General features: G+C 32.3%; 1 protein-coding gene across 1 annotated transcript in view; it reads left to right on the top strand.

Annotated features, from left to right (window-relative positions):
* The first annotated feature begins 1,194 nt into the window (after positions 1 to 1,194).
* GDAP1 (ganglioside induced differentiation associated protein 1) overlaps positions 1,195 to 19,906 on the top strand; it is a 31,138-nt gene continuing 12,426 nt past the window's right edge. The window contains exons 1-2 of the mRNA XM_003759698.2: positions 1,195 to 1,779; positions 2,611 to 2,803. Coding sequence (XP_003759746.1) covers positions 1,666 to 1,779; positions 2,611 to 2,803 — 307 coding nt within the window. The 5' untranslated portion in view covers positions 1,195 to 1,665. The remainder of the gene's footprint in view (positions 1,780 to 2,610; positions 2,804 to 19,906) is intronic.

Raw genomic sequence — 19,906 nt, 5'->3', positions numbered from 1 at the left:
AACTGCTGGTAAAATAAGAGATTGATAATAGCAAATGAATTGGGATAAAACTGTTAGACAACATGCAAAAATTAGTTTTCCTTTTGAATCAAATTTGTTATTTCATAGCTAAGATAGCATGGTTCTCAAAGTGTTGGACTTTGAGGCAGGAATATCTGAATTCAAGTTTTGCCTTTGTGACTTACTGGCTTGTGACTCTGAGCCACAACTATCTGTAAAATGCAACAATATCATCTGCCTTATAGGGTGGTTGTGAGAATTAAATGAGATAATATTTGTGAGATGGTTTTCTAACCTTAAAATGCTATACAATTGCTGGCTAATATTATTCATTGGGATAGGGAATTTCCAATGAGGAAACTCCCAGTTTAACACAAAAGGACATGTACTGTGCAACTGGTAGTTTTGGAGAATTACTTGGGAGGTACTAAGCAGTTATTAAATGACTTTCCCAGAGTCATACAGCCAATAAGTTTCAGAGGCAGGGCTTGAAATTATGATTTGTAATCTTGTAGTTGGCTCTTTGTCAGTTAGGCCATGCTGTCTTTTATGCTTTTAATTTCATAAAAAACTATAATAACATTAAAATTCAGGACAATAAATTGGTGAAAATTTTTTAAAAAATTAGATGATTAGGAAATATTTAGAAAGTAAAAATACAAATACGATAGCAATTTATTAGAAAAAATTAGAAAGAAATTATCTATACCTATGACTGTTAGTGCTCATATCATGGATGGAGAAATTAAAGCCAGGTGAACTAGAAATATTATATTTGTAAATAAAATCAATTTGATTTTTGATGATATAAATAATAGATTCAGGATTGGTAAATACAAATAAAAGACCAAATAGTTGCTGTATTTTCCCTGATTAAAATACCAATAATATAAAGCATTTCCTCAATGTTATATTTTTTTAGAGGATGTTAAGAAAAATAATGGACAAGATGTTTGTGAAAACTGTGAAGAAACACTTGCTAACCAAACCAAACCAAACCAAAATAAAACAAAAATCAAACCTAAGACAACTAGGTAGTATTTTAGGTAAAATGGTTCTTTACTTTTGTTCCTATGATAGTAACAATCTTGACAGTAATCATTGTATAATCATGTATGCCATATATTAAAAACAGTTCCTCATGTGAATTACATATACTTTTTGCTTCAAAATAGGTTTTCTACATTTAAAAGAATGCTACAGCTCCTTAGCGGCGCAAGATGAAACTTCATTCTTCCACTTCCTTTCAGCTAGTTGCTTTGCAAGTGAACAGAAACCTACCAATTAACAGTAGCTGCAAGGCAAGAGGAAAACTTTTGCCTGGGGAGTATTTTCTCTACTGACAGGGAAATTTGCAATAATTGTTATTAGTTTTGTTTTATGGTCTTTATGCTTATATTCATACTTGAAAAACTATAGATTTAGATAAATTTAATAAACTGTTCAGTAACAAAATTGTCAGCTCCTCACCCCTCTAGAAAGTATTCTGCTTCTTCAGGTTTACAGAAACAGGTAGCCTTTGCATGTTCACGGGCAAAAAAACTACAGTTCCCAGTAGCCTATTCGAAAGCAAGAACTCACTTTTTTCTTCCCTGGGAGGAATCAATAAAAAGGACAAAGCGCGGAGCAGTGTGGGTGAAAGAAGAGAGATAAACACACTCAGAAATGGCTCTGAAGAAAGATGAACAAGCAGATGATGTGTTGCAGACTAAAGGGGAATCCGACTCAGAGATTAAGCTAATTCTTTACCACTGGACTCATTCCTTTAGTTCCCAAAAGGTAAATGTTCGGGGAGGCCGTGGTTCCGAGGATTGGGTTTCAGCACCGGGACAGCTCCCTTGGGTTTCTCAGGCTAGTACACCTTGGCTGGAAGAGGCGCTCATCACCTGCCTCTGCTGTTCTAGCTTGGGCTTTTATTGGTCCTGTGGACAGGAGAGAAGAAAAATCAACTCAAGGAACGAAGTGGGTGTGCCCTATCTAGCTATAACCAGAATGCGACAAAGGCAGAGTAGATTTGTAGGCCTTGAAAGCCTGATCTTTTTTTTTAGGAGCAGTATGAGATAGAAAGTTGGAAGAAAAGGGTCAAAGAAACCACATCATCTTTCTATTAAAACAATTATTGTCTTGCTCAAACACTAACGTCTAAATGTCATCTCCTCCCACTCTGCTTCCCCTCCTTAGCCTCATAAAGGATTATTTACCTAAGTTTCAGGTTCTTGGCAATGTCTTAGGCTTGTCCAAATGGAATCAGTGTTTTTTGCAGGGTTAGAGTGCATATACTCTTTGAAGGAATTTCTATTTTTGCTTTTGATTCTGAAAGTGCTTTATACATAGGAAGTGCTTTGCAAAAAGTTGCTGCATCAAATTATAGTATAAAATAGGGCTTTAGAATAAGTAGACAGATTCTATGAAAACCTGGCTCTATGAAAACCCTGTTATAAAAACAAGAAATGTAGTCTTTGTTAGTAGTTTACCCACAATCCTTGGCTCTATAGGTAGCAATTAAAAGGATACGACTCACTGAGAGATTCAGAAGAAGCTTAGTAGAATCAAGAGAAGTAATTTAATCTAGGATAAACACACTTTCATAACCAATGTGAACTTTTTCAGGTGCGCTTAGTAATTGCTGAAAAGAAATTGAAGTGTGAGGAACATGATGTAAGTCTGCCCCTGAGTGAACACAACGAACCATGGTTTATGCGTTTGAACTCTTCTGGAGAAGTGCCTGTCCTCATCCACGGGGAAAACATTCTTTGTGAGGCAACTCAGATCATTGATTATCTTGAGCAGACTTTTGTGGATGGTAATGTTAAGGTTATTTGTGATTTCTTTAGTTTTGATTTTAGTAGAATTGGTATATTTTCTATTTCCATAAGTATACATCAATGCATTCAGTAGCAAATATTATGTTTTATATCTCAATGTATCTCCATTTTGTTTTATCCATGTAAATTAAGCCCTTAAAATTTTTTATTATCAACCATTTAACAAACATTTATTAAGCATCTGCTATATGCTGGGTACTTTTCATTGAATTTATTTCCATTTAAATCCATTTTGATAAAGACTTCAAATTATATAAACTTGGAAGGGAAACAAGTAAATTTGTCTTGTTTGTTAAGATAATATAATAATAGAAATAAAAGCCATGCTTTCACTTCTAAATGTAATATATATTAGGAAAAAAATCAACCTCTTCATTTACAATGAAGTGGTGATTATTTTCCTATCTAATGTGTCCCAAGGTATATCTTAGAAGAGAAAAAAAGGTTAGAGGGAGAGATAAAATTTTAATGTAGTGAAAAAATATGTTCTGCTTTTAAATTTGGGGACATTGATAGTTCTCAAAAGCATTTATTGCCTACCTTTTTTTTCAGAAGATAACAGAATTTTTTTTTTTCTGAAGTAAGGATAATAATGCTTTGAGGAGATAGACATCACAATATGTTGTCCTCAACATTGTTACACAATTTTGTAAGAGGATTGGCTAGAGGATTTCAAGACTATCTCTTTTTTTCCTTAAAAAATTCCTCACTTAGTATGTATTATCTCATTTTTAATTGATGACTTTATTTACATCTCATTTATTTTCAAATATATATGTTCCTTCTCTTAGCTTAAAATCCTTTTTTTGTAATAAAGATTAAAAATAAAGAGGAAAAAACAATTCATCAAAACTTAACAACACACTTATTGTGTTTAATAGTATTCTATACCAATACTGTCCTCTCAATTTTGTAATGAAGAGAGAAAGATGAATTTTCTCTACTATTTTGTAGGTATAAGCTTGGTAATTGTAATAATATAGCATTGAGTTTAATTGTGTCTCTTCTGTCCTTTCATATAGTTATGCATATATTTTCCCTAAGTATACTTACTTCATTATGCAGCAGTTCATATATCTTCTGCTTCTCTGAATTCTTCATTCATAGGTCAGTTCTCATGGTGCAATAATGGTCTATTATATATCAGTATAATTTGTTTAGTCATTTCTTAATTGTTAACATTTTTTGATACCACAGAAAGTACTTATATGACTCTTTTGGTGTATATGAAACCTTTATTTATGTCTTTTACTTCTTTGTCTAACAATGGGACCTGAAGGTCAAAGGGTATGAGTATCTTTTACTGACTTTTGAAAATATAATTCCAAATTGTTTCCCAGAATGGTTGGATCAAGTCACAACTCAATCAACAGAATAGTAGTATACATATATCTTAACATGGCCCCTCCAACATTATTTCCATATCTTGCTACCTTTGGCTATTTTCTAATTCTGTTTCGCAAATATCACATAGTTTTTCAGTGAATACTAGATGGAGATAATGCCCCTGAAGTCAGAAAGAAGCTAGGGAAGTGACATGAAATTGATAAAATGACATAGGTAATTTAAAAATATTAGATCAGGGAACATTTGAAATTATTAGAAACAAGATGCTTTTATGGGAGTTGAATGTGTATAAAGTCAGAGAGGTAGATAAGAAATGGGCCAGCATCCTACCTTTGCTATAGGTGCTCAGTCCCTTCAGAGAACTCTATTTCCCATTCCTCTAATGAGAGGCTACTTTTAAAATCATCCTTCTCTCAAATAACCTAAAAGAAAGAAAGTAGTTATAGAAGGAACAATATCCTAACCACAACCCATAGTAAAAAATAAGATAATTTTTCCTTGTAATGTATTGAAACCATCTTTGAGAATGGATTGAATTAGAGTACTAAAATCTTAGAATCTTGAAATAATTTTTATGTCACCTGAGTACAAAGCAGCAACAGAGAAACTCAAGTAGTTCTCTGATGGTTGAAGGGTTGAAAATTATGGTCTACTCAGGCATGTCCTTGAGGCCATTTTTCTTTTTTTCTTTTTGCTGAGGAACTTAGGGTTAAGTGACTTGCCCAGGGTCACATATCTAGGAAGTGGCCACATATCTGAGGCCACATTTGAACTCAGATCCTCCTAACTTCAGGACTGGTGCTCTATCCACTGCACCATCTAGCTGTACCGAGGCCATTTTTGTTAATGGTTCTCCTGCTATGGCTAAGTAAAGAGCCTTTTTTAAATTTATTTTTTATTTTATTTTTTTCTTTGCGGAGGCAATTGGAGTTAAGTGACTCGCCCAGCATCACACAGCTGGAAAGTGTTAAGTGTTTGAAACCAGATTTGAACTCAAGTTCTCCTGACTTCAGGGCTGGTGCTCTATCACCACCTAGCTGTCCCAAGAGTCTTTTTGTTAATTGTTGAATGGTTTTTTATTATCTTATTTTGTTCCAATATTAAACCTAAATCACCAGAGAACTGGCTTAAGTCAGGCCCAACTAGAAAAGTGGCAAGCTACTGTACTTGAATTTATCAATCATTCAGTATAAATATAAAAGCTGGGGATCCATATCAGTCCTAGATTCTAGTATTCTTACTGATACAATATAATCTGAAGAGAATTTATTAATTTTTTTTGACTCAGAAAATTCTACTACAGTGTTTTCAACTTCAAGATGCTTGTTGTTGGACAAGGCTAATTGTATTGAGCAATTTGAATTTCTTGAGGGAGATGTTAGTTAGACCATAGGTCGGTTATATGGATTAAAACTGTGCTGAAAAATGATTCAAAGAGTAGTTATTAATTGTGTAATATAATCAAATCTCTATTAAGGTGTCCCAGGGATCTTTTTTTTTGTTCTGAGCTATTTCATATTTTTAATGAATTACATGAATGAAGGCATAGTGTATGCTTATTACAATGTCAGATGGTATGAGCTAAGAGAGATAGCTAACATTTTGTTTGATAGAGTAATATTTAAAAATGTTTTAACAGACTAGAACTTTGGACTAAATCTAATAAGATGAAATTTAATAGGAAAACATTGTTCATATGGATTTTTGAAAAAACCCAAATTTCAGATATATAAGACAGACAATGTATTACTAGATAGCAATTTATATTAAAAAGTTCTAAGGATTTTATGTCCCACAAACTTGATATCACTAGATTCAACAGAATGACATAGAAAGCAATAAATGCAATCTTGGGCAATTCCCTTGTATCCTGGCAAGATCAAACTAAACCTCAAACATTGTGTTCCTATCTGTGCCCTATATTTTAGTGATGACACTGATAAACTAGACACTGCACAAAGAATGGCAATATGGCTGAGGAAAATATGGCGATTAATGCCATATGAGAAATGGCTGAATAAGTTGGTGATATTTAGCTTGGGGAAGAGAAAACTAAGGTGAAATATGGTGCTATTAGAGTGCTTGAAAGGTCACATGAAATAAGAATTAAAATTTATGCTTGGACACAGAATTAGGAGTAACAATAATGTGTGGAGGGTTTTTGATTTATATAATTGAATTTTTCGTCATAGTTTCTAGCTTCTATTGTTGCATCACTTCTTTCTGTTTTCAATTTATCCTTCTACCATATAATTTTCAGTCCTATTTTGCCCATTCCCAAATAATAATAAATAGATAAATAAAAGCAGATAGCATTTACACAGCATCTATTATGTGTAAGTCACTGTGCTAAACACCTTACATATATTATATCATTTGATCCTTAAAATGACCTTCTGAAGCAGGTGCTATTATTATCCTCCTTTTGCAGATGAGAAAACTAAGTTTTTGAGGCTGAATTCAAATTCAGTTCCAGTATATTATTGCATCGACTAGCTCCTGCTAGTCAAGTTTGTGGACCTGGTGATGATTATTTTGTTCAGTTAGTTTCTTCAGTGTTCTTATTTATTTATGAGTTTACAATAATGTTACAGATGGTTATAAAGTTTCAGACCTTTGAATAAAAATGTTACAGTGATTTGCTTCAACTCTCGCTTCTTTATCCCTTTAAATTTTGAGGCTAGAACTAAATATCTTCCCCTGTGGGTTCAATTTCACATCACATTCTGGAACCAATTACACATTGGAGAGATTTAGGGAATCCCTATGTCAGCAGCTTATTGGCTATACAATATATATACAAATGATTCTATTCTGACCTTATACTTTGCTTCTTATAATTGAATACTTGTATCTGAATTCTTTCATTTATTCCTTTTCTGATATCCTAATTACTATAATAATGAGGTTTTGCCTTATAGCTTTGGTTCTTTAATGAACAAGAGTCATTCTTCTAAAACTCAGTCTTTGTAACCACTATTTACTTTGGTACCTTTAATGCTAATACTCCTCACTTTTGGAGATTTATATGATCAGAATAATACTGGAAAAAGGCATCTAGACTAATTTTGAAATCATCAGTCATTAATCAAAATTATCTAGAAAGATTTTGAAGTGTTGAATAAAAAGGGCTTAACTGTGTAAATGATGTTTTTATTGCTGAAGGCAAGGAATTTGGAAGAAAAAGGCATATTTGGGAAGTAATCAGCTAAGAGGTCTGAGAATAGAATTTATAGTTCTGAATCATGGCATACATATAAGAATGATAGGTTCCTGACTAAGGATGAAGTGGATCTAATAAAGACTGGCAAGAAAATATTTGCCTTGAGCTCGAAAATCTAATCAAAAGAGTTTTAAACTGAAAAGAAAGAGGGAGAAGAGAAACTACACGTATTCACCAAGCTAAATAGGATAAAGAAGAGCTACAATATAGACATAACAGTAAGTAGAGAACATTCATAAGTCCACCAGGGATAAAATACAAGAAAGGAATCAGAAATAAAACCAAAACCAAAACCAAGACATGGTCTTAAATATCTATATACTGATTCTTGTATGTGTAGCAAGCAGGTGAATTAGATATCCTAATTTAAAGAGGCAAATTGGAGCTCATTTAAACCACTTTGATATGGTCAAATGAGACCTAAAAATCTGAATATAGTTCTATAGTTCTGAAAAGAAATACCACATTCAAAAGAAATGGAAGAGGTAAAAGTGAGTTTGGCTGAAGTAGCACTATATGGCATTAACTATTGAGATAATTATATAAGTAAATTCAGAAATCAGAGCCAAGATGCATGATGGAGAGCATTTAGGTAGATGCAAATGGAAACAAATAGAAGCAATGTTATAATATTGCTATACTATAGAACACATGTATGAAAATAGGAACTCATGCAGAGTTTATAAAATAGATAAAGAGCCTGATGTAGAGATATGAGAAATAAGGATAATATACTTCAATTATTTCAATAAAGTCAGGAGTTATCTTCCTTTGAAAGGTAAAGCAGCTAATGAAAGCTTGACTTGCTTTAATGATAATTTCATCTTTTAAATGAAGAGGAGATATAAGTCAATAAGAAAAATTTGATTTTGGTTTTCCTTTTACTGTAAAGTCATGCAGTGGCTATGGAAATTGGGAAACTTTTGGGAGAAGTGACAAGTTTACTTTTGAATTTGAAATACAAGACAGGAAAATTGTGAATATCATAACATGATGGCTTAGTTTTAGTAAAGGTGATTTCAGAGTATTCACAGAAAGGATAGATAGGATTTCACATACTAAAACTAGAGAGGGAAAGTTTGTTAAGGATAAATAAAAAATTCTTAATAAAATTCTGAAGATATAAAGAATAACAAAACCAAAGGTCATTATCTCATGAGACTGATGTGAGTGCATAGAGCAATTACTAACCATTATAGAAAAAAGGAAATATACAGAATATGGAAACAATGGTGTGAAAAATGAATGTCAATATATAGTACCATGCTTTAAGAATAGTGTAGGGTGACTTCTGGTTCTTATGAATAGCCTACCAAGCTTCTAGCAGTGGGACTGCACAAGCTGACTCCTGCTTGTTATTGAACTCAAACTCTATATTCTCTTGTGGATATTTCCTTAATTGCTACAGAGATACAAACAGTAGAAATTTGCTCAGATTGCAATAGGAGTGAGATACAAGATGGCAGCAAGGAGAGGTAGTGCTATGTGCAGTAAAAGAGCTTGGCTAGAAAGAAACAGAGGGAATTAGGGCAGAATATCTGTATGTGGGAGTAGGTAGTGGGGGAACCTCCATTAAGAAGGAGGGAAAGAGCCCAATATCTATCTGGGAACAGTATAGTCTCCCCATAAGTCACTTGGGACAGAGAATTGGTCTGGTGAATCATAAATTGCTGAGAATGGGAGGAGACTGACAAAATTTTGAGATTTAACCCCCAGAGAAATTGCCATCAAAGAGGAAGGAGTCAGAAATTAGGAATAGGATGAAATAAAGGAAAAAGACTAAAATCAGCAATGATATCAGAAAGAATTTGAGGAAGAATATTCAAACATTTTGAGTCTTTGAAAGCAGATATATCTATAAGCAGATAAATCAACAGGGAGGATATTACTTAGAGAAGAGAAAATAGGCTTCAGATCAGGGAAAAAATTCAGACATCAATAAAAAAGGATTGTAAGACAAAGGAAATAAATCAACACCTGTAGAGGCAGAAGATCCTTAATGTTCTGAAGGGAGCATGGAACCACAGCAGTATATCGTTTAATGGCTTAGCAGAAATAAGAATTGTGAATACAGAATTTACATTTTGCCCAGAAGAAAAAAAAAAAACTTGAATCCATGGTGACAAATCTCATAAAAGAAACAATAAGAGAATAACTGGGAATACAAAACATCAGAAGTGAAGTTTAACCTGGAGGGAAATAAAGAAAAGCAATAATATTAAAATAAAGTGAGCGCTACCTACAAACAAAATCTATTTACCTCAAAGATAAGATACAAACAGACAAGGATTATAATGCCCTGAAAGGAACACTTCAAAAAATCTGAATACTAGAAAGCAAAAAATGTTACAAGAAAAGTGCCCTGAAGTTCTGAACACAGAAAATAAAGTGTCAATCCAAAGAATTTACAGATGATCTTCAGAAAAACACCCTAAGTAGCAAACTCCAAGATGAATAATGGTTGAATTTATCAATTCCATTGATAATTAAAAAAATACTTTCAGTTACCAGGAGATGGATCTTCAAAAATAAAGGAAACTCAAGTAATATGACTTTTTTGCACTGTCCTTCCCTTTGCCTTCTCCCCTCCCCCCAAAAAAGAAAAACCCCAACAACAACAAATTTAGGATGAAATAGAATATATTCTGAAGAGCAAAGGAGCTCAAGATGCAACTCAGGGTGACCTTTCTTGAAAATTTGAGCCTAAACATCAATGAAAAAAGATAGCTATTCAGGACAAAAGAAGAAGCCTAACTATTCCTATAAAGAAAGTCAGGCCTTAAAAAATTATTTGCTTTTGAAACACCTCAGACAACTTAAATATGAGAAAGTTAAAGAGATATAGCAACCAAAAATAAGAGTAACATAAAAATCATACCAGTAAAAAAGGAATGAAGGAAAGTAAACATGGGAAAAGAAAGGTATTATATAAAGGAAACTTGGGATTTTACAACAGCACCAAAAAAAGTACCAAATCTATAGAGATTTGGTACTTAGAACACTCATCTTTCCTTAAGAAAAGGTAAATTAGAACTTCTGAAGACAATTGACACTGGAAGAGTGGAAAGACAGTAAAAATCAATTAAGAAGAACTTATTTATTTATTTATTTGTATTTATTATTATTTTTTAAATAATTATGATTTTTTATTGACAGAACCCATGCCAGGGTAATTTTTTACATTATCCCTTGCACTCACTTCTGTTCTGATTTTTCCCCTCCCTCTCTCCACCCCCTCCCCCATATGGCAGGCAGTCCTTTACATGTTAAATATGTCACAGTATATCCTAGATACAATATATGTGTGCAGAACTGAACAGTTCTCTTATTGCACAGGAAGAATTGGATTCAGAAGGTAAAAATAACCTGGGAAGAAAAGCAAAAATGCAAACAATTTACACTCATTTCCCAGTGTTCTTTCTTTGGGTGTAGCTGCTTCTGACCATTATTAATCAATTGAAACTGAATTAGATCTTCTCTTTGTCAAAGAAATCCACTTCCATCAGAATACATCCTCATATAGTATCGTTGTTGAGGTATATAATGATCTCCTGGTTCTGCTCATTTCACTTAGCATCAGTTCATGTAAGTCTCTCCAAGCCTCTCTGTATTCATGCTGCTGGTCATAAGAAGAGCATATTTAGAAACAATTTGGGGAACTTGTCACTTGCAAGAAGTAGTATTTGTAAGAATGAGGTTTGAAAGAAGAAAGAGGGCCAAGGGACAAGATCTACAAGACAATATTATAGAAATTGTTTAGAAGAAGGAACTACAAATAGATACTCTAGAAGTATTAATTCCATGAGGATTTTGGAGAAAAAGGAACACTTAAATAAATATTTGGGACATGAATCAAAAAAGAAAAAGTAGAAATAGAGAAAGAGAAGCTAAATAAAGAAGAGAACAAGGGGAAATTCTTTTTGAAAAATGATGATAAATAACAGTGAAATTTCTGGGATATCTAAAGCAGTCTTCAAGGGTAAAATCTTATCCCTGTATACATTAATAAAACAGACAAAGAAAAGATTACTGAACTGAATATGTATTAAAATGTAATAGACCAATCTAAAATCAACACAAAAGCGAAGATGTTGAAATAATCTGTAACCCCCCCCACAAAAAAAAAGACTTGAAATGACAAATAGCTAAAATCTGGTTCTTTGAAGTGACTAATAAATTTGATAAACTTTTTAGCCAATCTTCTAAAAAGACAGATATAATTAATTAAGATAGACTGAAAATTTTAAAATACTGACAGACTATAATCATTCATCTAAGGAATCATTTATCATGTCCAAATTGAATTTATAGTAGGCAAGCAAGGATAGAGAAATAAATCAACATAGCTAATCATGTTAAACAATCATAACCCACATATTTATTTTTAAAATTTCAGAGAAAATCTTTGATAGAGTACATTATTTATTTATGCTAAAACCTCTAAAAAGTCTAGGCACAGAGGGATCTTTTGAATATTATAAAAAATCTATCTAAAAACAAAAACAAGAATTATATGCAGTTAGCATATCTAGTACTTTCAAATACAGGAATAAAAAACGAATGCTTATTTTACACAGTATCATTTCATATGATTTTGAAAATATTAGCAATAGCAATTAGACAGAGAAAGAAATTTAAGGAATAAAAATAGGTAAAGAGGAGATAAATCTATTATTTGAGATAATATTAATTTTTTTAAAATTAAAGCTTTTTTTTTTTTTCCGCTAAGGCAATTGGGGTTAAGTGACTTACCCAGGGTCACACAGCTAGGAAGTATTAAGTGTTGGAGATCACATTTGAATGCAGGTCCTCCTGACTTCAGGGCCAATGCTCTTTTCAACTGTGCCATCTAGCTGCCCCAAAGCTTTTTATTTTCAAAACATATGCATGGATAATTTTTCAGGATTGACCCTTGCAAAACCTTGTGTTCCGAATTTTTTCCCCTTCCCCCTATCCCCTCCCCTAGATGGCAAGTAGTCCAATATAAGTTAAACATGTTAAAAACAATATATACATGCATATTTATACAATTATCTTGCTGCACAAGAAAAATAAGATCAAAAAGGAAAAAACAACTGAGAGAAAACAAAATCCAAGCAAACAACAAGAGTGAAAATGCTATGATGTGATCCACACTCGATTCCACAGTCCTCTCTCTGAGTGTAGATGTCTCTCTTCATCACAAGATCATTGGAACTGAATTCAATCATTTCATTATTGAAAAGAGGCATGTCCAGATGATATGATTTTTCTAACTTGGAAAATTCCAGAAAATCTACAGATACTTGAAAATAGCATCAGCAAAGTGAAAGTTGCAAAACAACCCCCTCCCCCCCAATCAACAACATTTTAATATAATAACAAAGTTCAAGAGGCAACAATAAAAAGAGCAGTATCATTCCAAATAACTATAAAAATACATAAAGTATTTGGGGATCATACTACCAAAGCAAACAAAATCATACAGATTCATTTATGGAGTGCTCCTTAAAGAAATAAAGAACAATTTAAATAACTGGAGGACTAGTTAGTACTTGTGGTTCAGCCATGCTAATGTAATAAAAGTGAAAAATTTGGCAATGCCACAAAATAATTTATGTTTTTAATGGTATATTAGTAAAATTATCAGATGGTTACTTTATAGAATTTAATTATATAAAATTCATTTGGGATAATAAAAGATTTAGAGTATCAAGAAAAATGATAAAAAGAACTATAGTTCAAATCAAAGCAGTCATCAAGACCATTTGATATAGGTAAAAAATTTAGAGAGATAAATCAATGCAACAGATTAGAGAAGGGAGAATCAGAAATTGTGGAATGCAGTGGTTCAATATTTGATAAAGTAGAAAAGATAAAATACCTAGAAAAGAGCTCTTAATTTGATTTTAAAAATTGCTGAGAGAATGGAAAAGCTAATTTCTGGAAGAAATTAGGCTCGGACCCACATTTTATATCATATTTCACAATATTATAGATCTAGATTGATGTATTTTGCTTTAATATCATTATGGTTTTTCCTAATATCTTTTCCTCCTTCAGCTCAGAGAGTCATTCCACATAGTAAATAGTATTGTTATTCAAAGACAAAAATGGAAAAGGAAGGGAAAATAACTGAAGAATAAATGTGGATCTTCTACCCATGCAAAGGGTTGAGAGTGTCTTTTCATATCTCATCTTTGAGGCATGCTTATTCTTTATAATTTTGTAACATTAAATTTATTTTTTTACTAGTTTTTTTCTATTTACATTGTTTTAGTCATTGTATATATTGTTTTCTTGGTTCTGCTTATTTCATTCTGCATCAGTTCAAATAGATCTTTCCAAACTTCTCTACACTCATTTCATTCATCATTCCTTCCAATGATGTCCCATTACATTTATGAATCACAATTTATTTAGCCATTCTATACCTGATGGGCTTCTATTTGTTTCCAATTCTTTGCCAAAAGGAAAAGTACTATTATAATTTTTTTTGGTATATTAGGGAGTTTTCTTTTTATCAATACCTTTGCTATGGTATGTCTTATAATAGAATTTCTGGGTTAAAGAGTATGGCCATTTTGGCCACTTGATTTGCATAATGCCAAATTATTTTCCAAAATGGTTGTATTGATTCTCAGCTCTACCAACAATATATTGTTGTGTCTATCATTGTACAACCCCTTCAATAGTGATTAGTAATTTTTTTTGTTATTATTTGTTATTACCAATGTTCAAGATATGAGGGAAAACCTTAGAATTGTATATTTGAATTTCTCTTATTATTTGCAATTTAGAACACTCTTTCATAAGTTAATTAATAGTCTAAAATTCTTTTCAGAATTGTTTATTTAAATCCTTTGACCGTCTATCTATTGAGAAATAAATATACATTTGTACATGTGGATACATATATAAATTATCTGTTAATTTGTATATCTCAGATACCAAACTCTTATCAGATAATTTTGATACAATTTTCCCCCTCCTTTGACAGCTTCTGTTCTTATTTTTGATACATTAATGTTATTTATGCAAAAGCTTTCAATTTCACATAATTATAGTTATCTATTTTATCTTTTGTAATTGCCCTTATCTCTTGCTTGGTTAAGAATATATCTCCTACCCATAGCAGAAAGAGGTATATGACTTATTTCTATTGTTTTCAATAGTATGGTTTTAAAAATCATTTAAAAATTTTTAAATAGTATGATTCTTTTTGTCTTTGAAAAATAATACTTTTTTCTAGATGGAGTGACTTTGAAATGGGATGGGGAGAGATAGTGGGAGAAACTATGGTGATAGAACAACAAAGTAAATCCACAAAATTGTTAAAAAATAATAGTGTAATCTATGGAACTCAAAGCCTAGAAAGATATATATTTAATATAGGTATTGGGATAGTTAGGAGAAAGACAATTACTTTGCATCTTGGACGTACCTTTCTTTTTATGTCTTTGACTCCATTAATTTGCACAGATGAATGGAAGAATCTTATAGGTGAAAAACTACTTTCTCCTATCCCCTAAATAATTCAAACCAAGCTCTTGGCAAGTTGTTGGAAATTTCTACACTGATATACTCCAGATTGCTTTCCAAAATAGTTGGAGCAGTCCCCAATTCTATCAACAATGAATATATTCCAATTTTTCCATATTCCCTCCAAAATTTGTTACTTTTCTCTTCTATAACTTTAACCAATTTTAGTTTTAGATATAAAATGATATCTCAAGCTTATTTTAATTTATATTTCTCTAATCAATAATGATTTAGAGCATTTTTCATATGACTTTAAAGTGGGTTTATTTCTTCATCAGAAAACTGTTTATATCCTTTGACCATTTATCAATTGGCAAAAATTTGTATTCTTAAAGATTTGACAAAATTCTTTATATATTTTAGATATGAGATCTTTATCTTATAAACTCTCCATAAAATACTCCCTCCACATTTTCTGCTTCCTTTTTTGTTTTGGTTACATTTTTTATTTGTATAAAACCTTTTAAATTTAACATAATCAGAATTTTCTGTTTTACACCTAACTTTATTCTCTATTGTTTAATCACAAATTATTCATCTATCCACATGTCTGATAAGTAATATGTTCCATATTCTTTAAATTTTCTTGTAAAATGTCTCCATATATCTAAGTCTTATATCCATTTTGATTTTATCTTGGTAAATGGCATAAGATATTGGTCTATGCCTAGTTTTTACTATACTGCCTTCAAGTTTTCTCATCAATGTTTTTTTTTTACCAAACAATAAATTTTTATTACAAAATCTTAAGTCTTTATACTTGTCAAATATAAAGTTATGTTTATTTACTGCTGTAAATTAATTGCATGTCTCCTCTGTTTTATTGATCTACCTTTCTATTTTTTTTCGCCAGTATCAATAGTTTGGATAATTGCTGCCTTATAATATAGTTTAATATCTGGTACTGTTAAACTTCCTTCTTTTTTATTTTTTCCAATATTTCCTTTGATATTCTTGACTTTTTGTTTTTCCAAATGAGTTTTGTTATTATTTTTCTAATTCCATAAAACTTTTTTTGTGTAATTTAATTTGAAAGTATCTCATATTTACCTATTATTACAAATAATTTATTTAATATTAAAATTAGTTGACCTTTAAATATTTGATAGAATTCACTTGTAAATCCATCTGGTCCTGGTGCTTTTCTCTTAGAAAGCTCATTTATGGGCTGTTCAATTTCTTTTTTTTTTAATTTTAATTTTTATTTATTTAATAGCCTTTCATTTACAGGATATATGCATGGGTAACTTTACAGCATTAACAATTGCCAAACCTCTTGTTCCAATTTTTCACCTCTTACCCCCCCACCTCCTCCCCTAGATGGCAGGATGACCAATAGATGTTAAATATATTAAAATATAAATTAGATACACAATAAGTTCAATTTCTTTTTCTACAATAGATTTACTCATTCTGTTTCTTCTTCTATTAATATAGGCAGGTAATTTATATTTTTGTGAATATTCTTTTATTTCATTTAAATTGTCAAATTTATTGACATATATTCTATTGACCATATACTATATTGGCTTTAAAAGACTATGGTAAAACTCCTTATGATGAAACAATATTTCAGTTGAAACCAGAAGCAGGAAGGACAGAGAACATTCACCAAGTGGAGCTATGTTGGCAAGATCTAAGAGATTAATATATCACTGGCAAGTGATGACTATACAAGACAATGAGAACAAAGTTTGACAGAGATTATTCTCTATGCCCATCTGTAATATCTGCAAACACCCTATTTTTGGCAAAGACTACATGCTTGGCAAAAACTTTGTTTTATGAGAACAATAGGGATAAGCCTTAAAGGGAATAACATGATGATATCACCAGAAGATATCAGTAGTCCTGAAGTATCAGAGGCAGAAATTGCCCCGTCATGCATATATTTTGCATATATATCTATTCCCTACATTTATGCTTTTTTTTAAACAATTTTACTTATGTGTGTTTCTCTTTCAACTGATGATATAAGTATTTGTGGAAAAATGCCTTAGATTAATGGACAGAGAAAAGTTTACTGCTATTTTTCTTATCATCCTATTTCATTAAATGCCTATGATTATCATAGTATCTGATACATAGGTACTTACTGCTTGTTGATAGAAGAATTTGGTCTAATAGCATCTTCTTATTTATAAATTATTGATGAAAGTTCATAAATTCTGATTTTGATTGGATGTAGATAAAAAGAGTGTCTTGATTCTGGAGAGTTTTGTTTGGAGGACCCATGTGTGACTTGGAAGGTACCTCCATTTATTAACAATAACTATATTGGAGGAAATAGGATCAAAGAAAAAGGTAGGACTGTTATTCAAGATGCATGCCAAAATGGTAACTGATGATATAGGGAGGGCTGAGCAGTTTGCTTCTATTTTCTATGCCAGGAAAAATGGTCTTTGGACCAAATAAGAATAAAAATAACTAGTTAGAAATTAACATCCAAGATAAAAAAGGAAATAGTAAGAGAATAGTTTCCTTTGATGAATTCAAGATACTTTATCCATAAAAGTACTTCCTTAGGTTCTGAAAGAACTGGAAGATTTGATTCCTGATCTATTATCAGTGGACTCTGAAAAATTGTGGAGAATGGGAGACATATCCCAATTTCAGAAAGAGGTAAATGTTTTGAATTTCTTAGTTACAAATTCAATATATAATTTTTTATATCATTTTAATTTCTAAATATTTCTTTCCCCATTTTTTTGGTTTGGTAAAGCAGTGCTTTTAACAGAATATAAAAGAAAGAGAAAAAAACTTTCACAATTTTAACCAACTAATTCTCCATTGTCCTCCTTTTTTGAAAAAAAAAAAGCAGATAAAGTATTTAAAACTACAGGTCAGAGAATTTGACTTAAATTCCAGGCAATATTATAGACTATGACTACTAATAAGTATTGGTAGAGTTGCTAGGTGATGCAGTGGATAGAGCACTAACCCTGAAGTCAGGAGGACCTGAGTTCAAATGTGGCCTCAGAGACTTAACATTTCCTAGCTGTGTGACCCCAGCAAGTCACTTAACCATGATTGCTTCAGCCAAAAAAAAAAATTATCGATAATGAATGTGTAGAAAAGGATCCCAAAGCTATAGTACAAAGAATTAACATCAGACTAAGATTACTTACTGTAGATTTTATTTACTTAGATTTTGGCAAAATATTTGTTAAAACCTCTTGAGGTATTCCTTGATAAAGATGAAAAGATGTAGATTAGATAGACTACAATGCAATTAAATGCATTTAGATATTGACTTCTGGAAGCCAAGATGTTAGAATAAACAGTAAATCACTGTAAACTTCTCATGTTCACCTCCAGGTAATCATAAATTAACTCCCTAAGACAGGTTCTGGAGAGACCATAACCAGTAAGGGGAAAAGGTGAAATAATCTTTTAGCTCAGGAAACATGAAGGATCAGTGAGAGGATCCCTCTCATTTAGGTAAAGGGAGTGGTACCTGTAGTCCAAGACACTGAACTTCCCAGCAAGTCAGAGCAAGCCCAATCTCAGCAAATCAGCAAGAGATCCTGAGCCCCAGGATGGTGGAGCAGGTCAATGTCAACACCAGGACCCTTGGCAAAATGTGCCTTGGCAAAACCAGGGAGCCTGCAGACTTTTCCAGGCAATCACCACAAGCTCTGCTCTAGCCTTGGTCAAACAGACATTCTCCAGTAGCTAGACCTCCATGTGATTGAGCATAGCATCAGGCTATCCTCTAGTGGCTAAACCTCCATGTGCTACATATAGCCCCAGGGAAACACAGAAACCCCACCTGGTCTTAGTACATTCCAAGCACTACCACCAGGACACCAGCTCAACATAGGCAAGCTACTAAATCCCTGCAGCCTCCAGCAGCACCAGCAATCTCTCACATCCTTCCCTTCCAGCCAGCACTTTATATTGGATCCCCTGTGGGCTTCAGGGTAACATCAGGTATCCATCAGGCTGAGAGAGAAGGGACCGGATGGAGATGAATAAAACAAGAACAAGAACAAGAACAAGAACAAGAACAAGAACAAGAACAAGAACAAGAACAAGAACAAGAACAAGAACAAGAACAAGAACAACAAGAACAAGAACAAGAACAAGAACAAGAACAACAGAATATGATCACAAGAAGTTATGATGAAGATAGGAAAGACCAACCAAGAAAAACTCAGGACAATATCAAAATACCTATAAGCAAAATTCCAAAGGAAAGTGGAAGGTGGTCTTAAGCCCAGAAAAAACTCCTGTAAAGCTCAAAAAAAGCTTAAAATCATACAAGAGAAATAGAAGAAAGACTGAGAAAAGAAATGAAAGTGATGCAAAAGAATTATGAAAAAAGAGTCAATAGCTTAGGAAACTGCTTTAAAAGTGGAAATGAAGATACAAAAACCCATTGAAGAAACAACACCTCAAAGAATATAATTGGCCAGATGGAAAAGAAGTTATAGAACCTAATTGAGGAAAACAACTCCTTTAAAATTGGAATCAAGCAATGATATTATGAGACATCAAGATTTAATGAACCAAATTTAGAATAAGGAAAGAAAAATGAAAGGAAATGTAAAATACCTTGTGGGAAAAACAATTGACTTGGAAAATAGTTCAGGCGAGACAATATCAGAATCATTGTTCTACCTGAAAGCCAAAATCAAAAGGAAAACTTGAACAGAAATTCTAAGAAGTTATTAAGAAAAGCTATCCCTATGTCCAGGAACCAGAGGACAAAATAAGCACCAATCGCCTCAGGAGAGAGATTCCAAAATAAAAATTCCAAGGAACATAATAGTTAAATTTCAAAACTTGACATCAGGTCAAGGAAAAAATATTACAAGTGCCCTAAAAGAAGCAATTTAAATATTGAGGAGCCATAATCAGTATCACACAGGGCCTGTCAGCAGCAACTTTAAAGGACTAGAGATCATGAAACATGATATACATGAAGGCAAAGGAGCTAGGACTACAACTAAAGAACATCTACCTGGAAAAATTAAGCATAATATTT

Source organism: Sarcophilus harrisii, chromosome 1 (assembly GCF_902635505.1).
Source record: "Sarcophilus harrisii chromosome 1, mSarHar1.11, whole genome shotgun sequence".
Classification (NCBI taxonomy): domain Eukaryota; kingdom Metazoa; phylum Chordata; class Mammalia; order Dasyuromorphia; family Dasyuridae; genus Sarcophilus; species Sarcophilus harrisii.
Note: the sequence above shows the minus strand (reverse complement) of the source record. Positions and strands in the feature narration are given on the sequence as shown.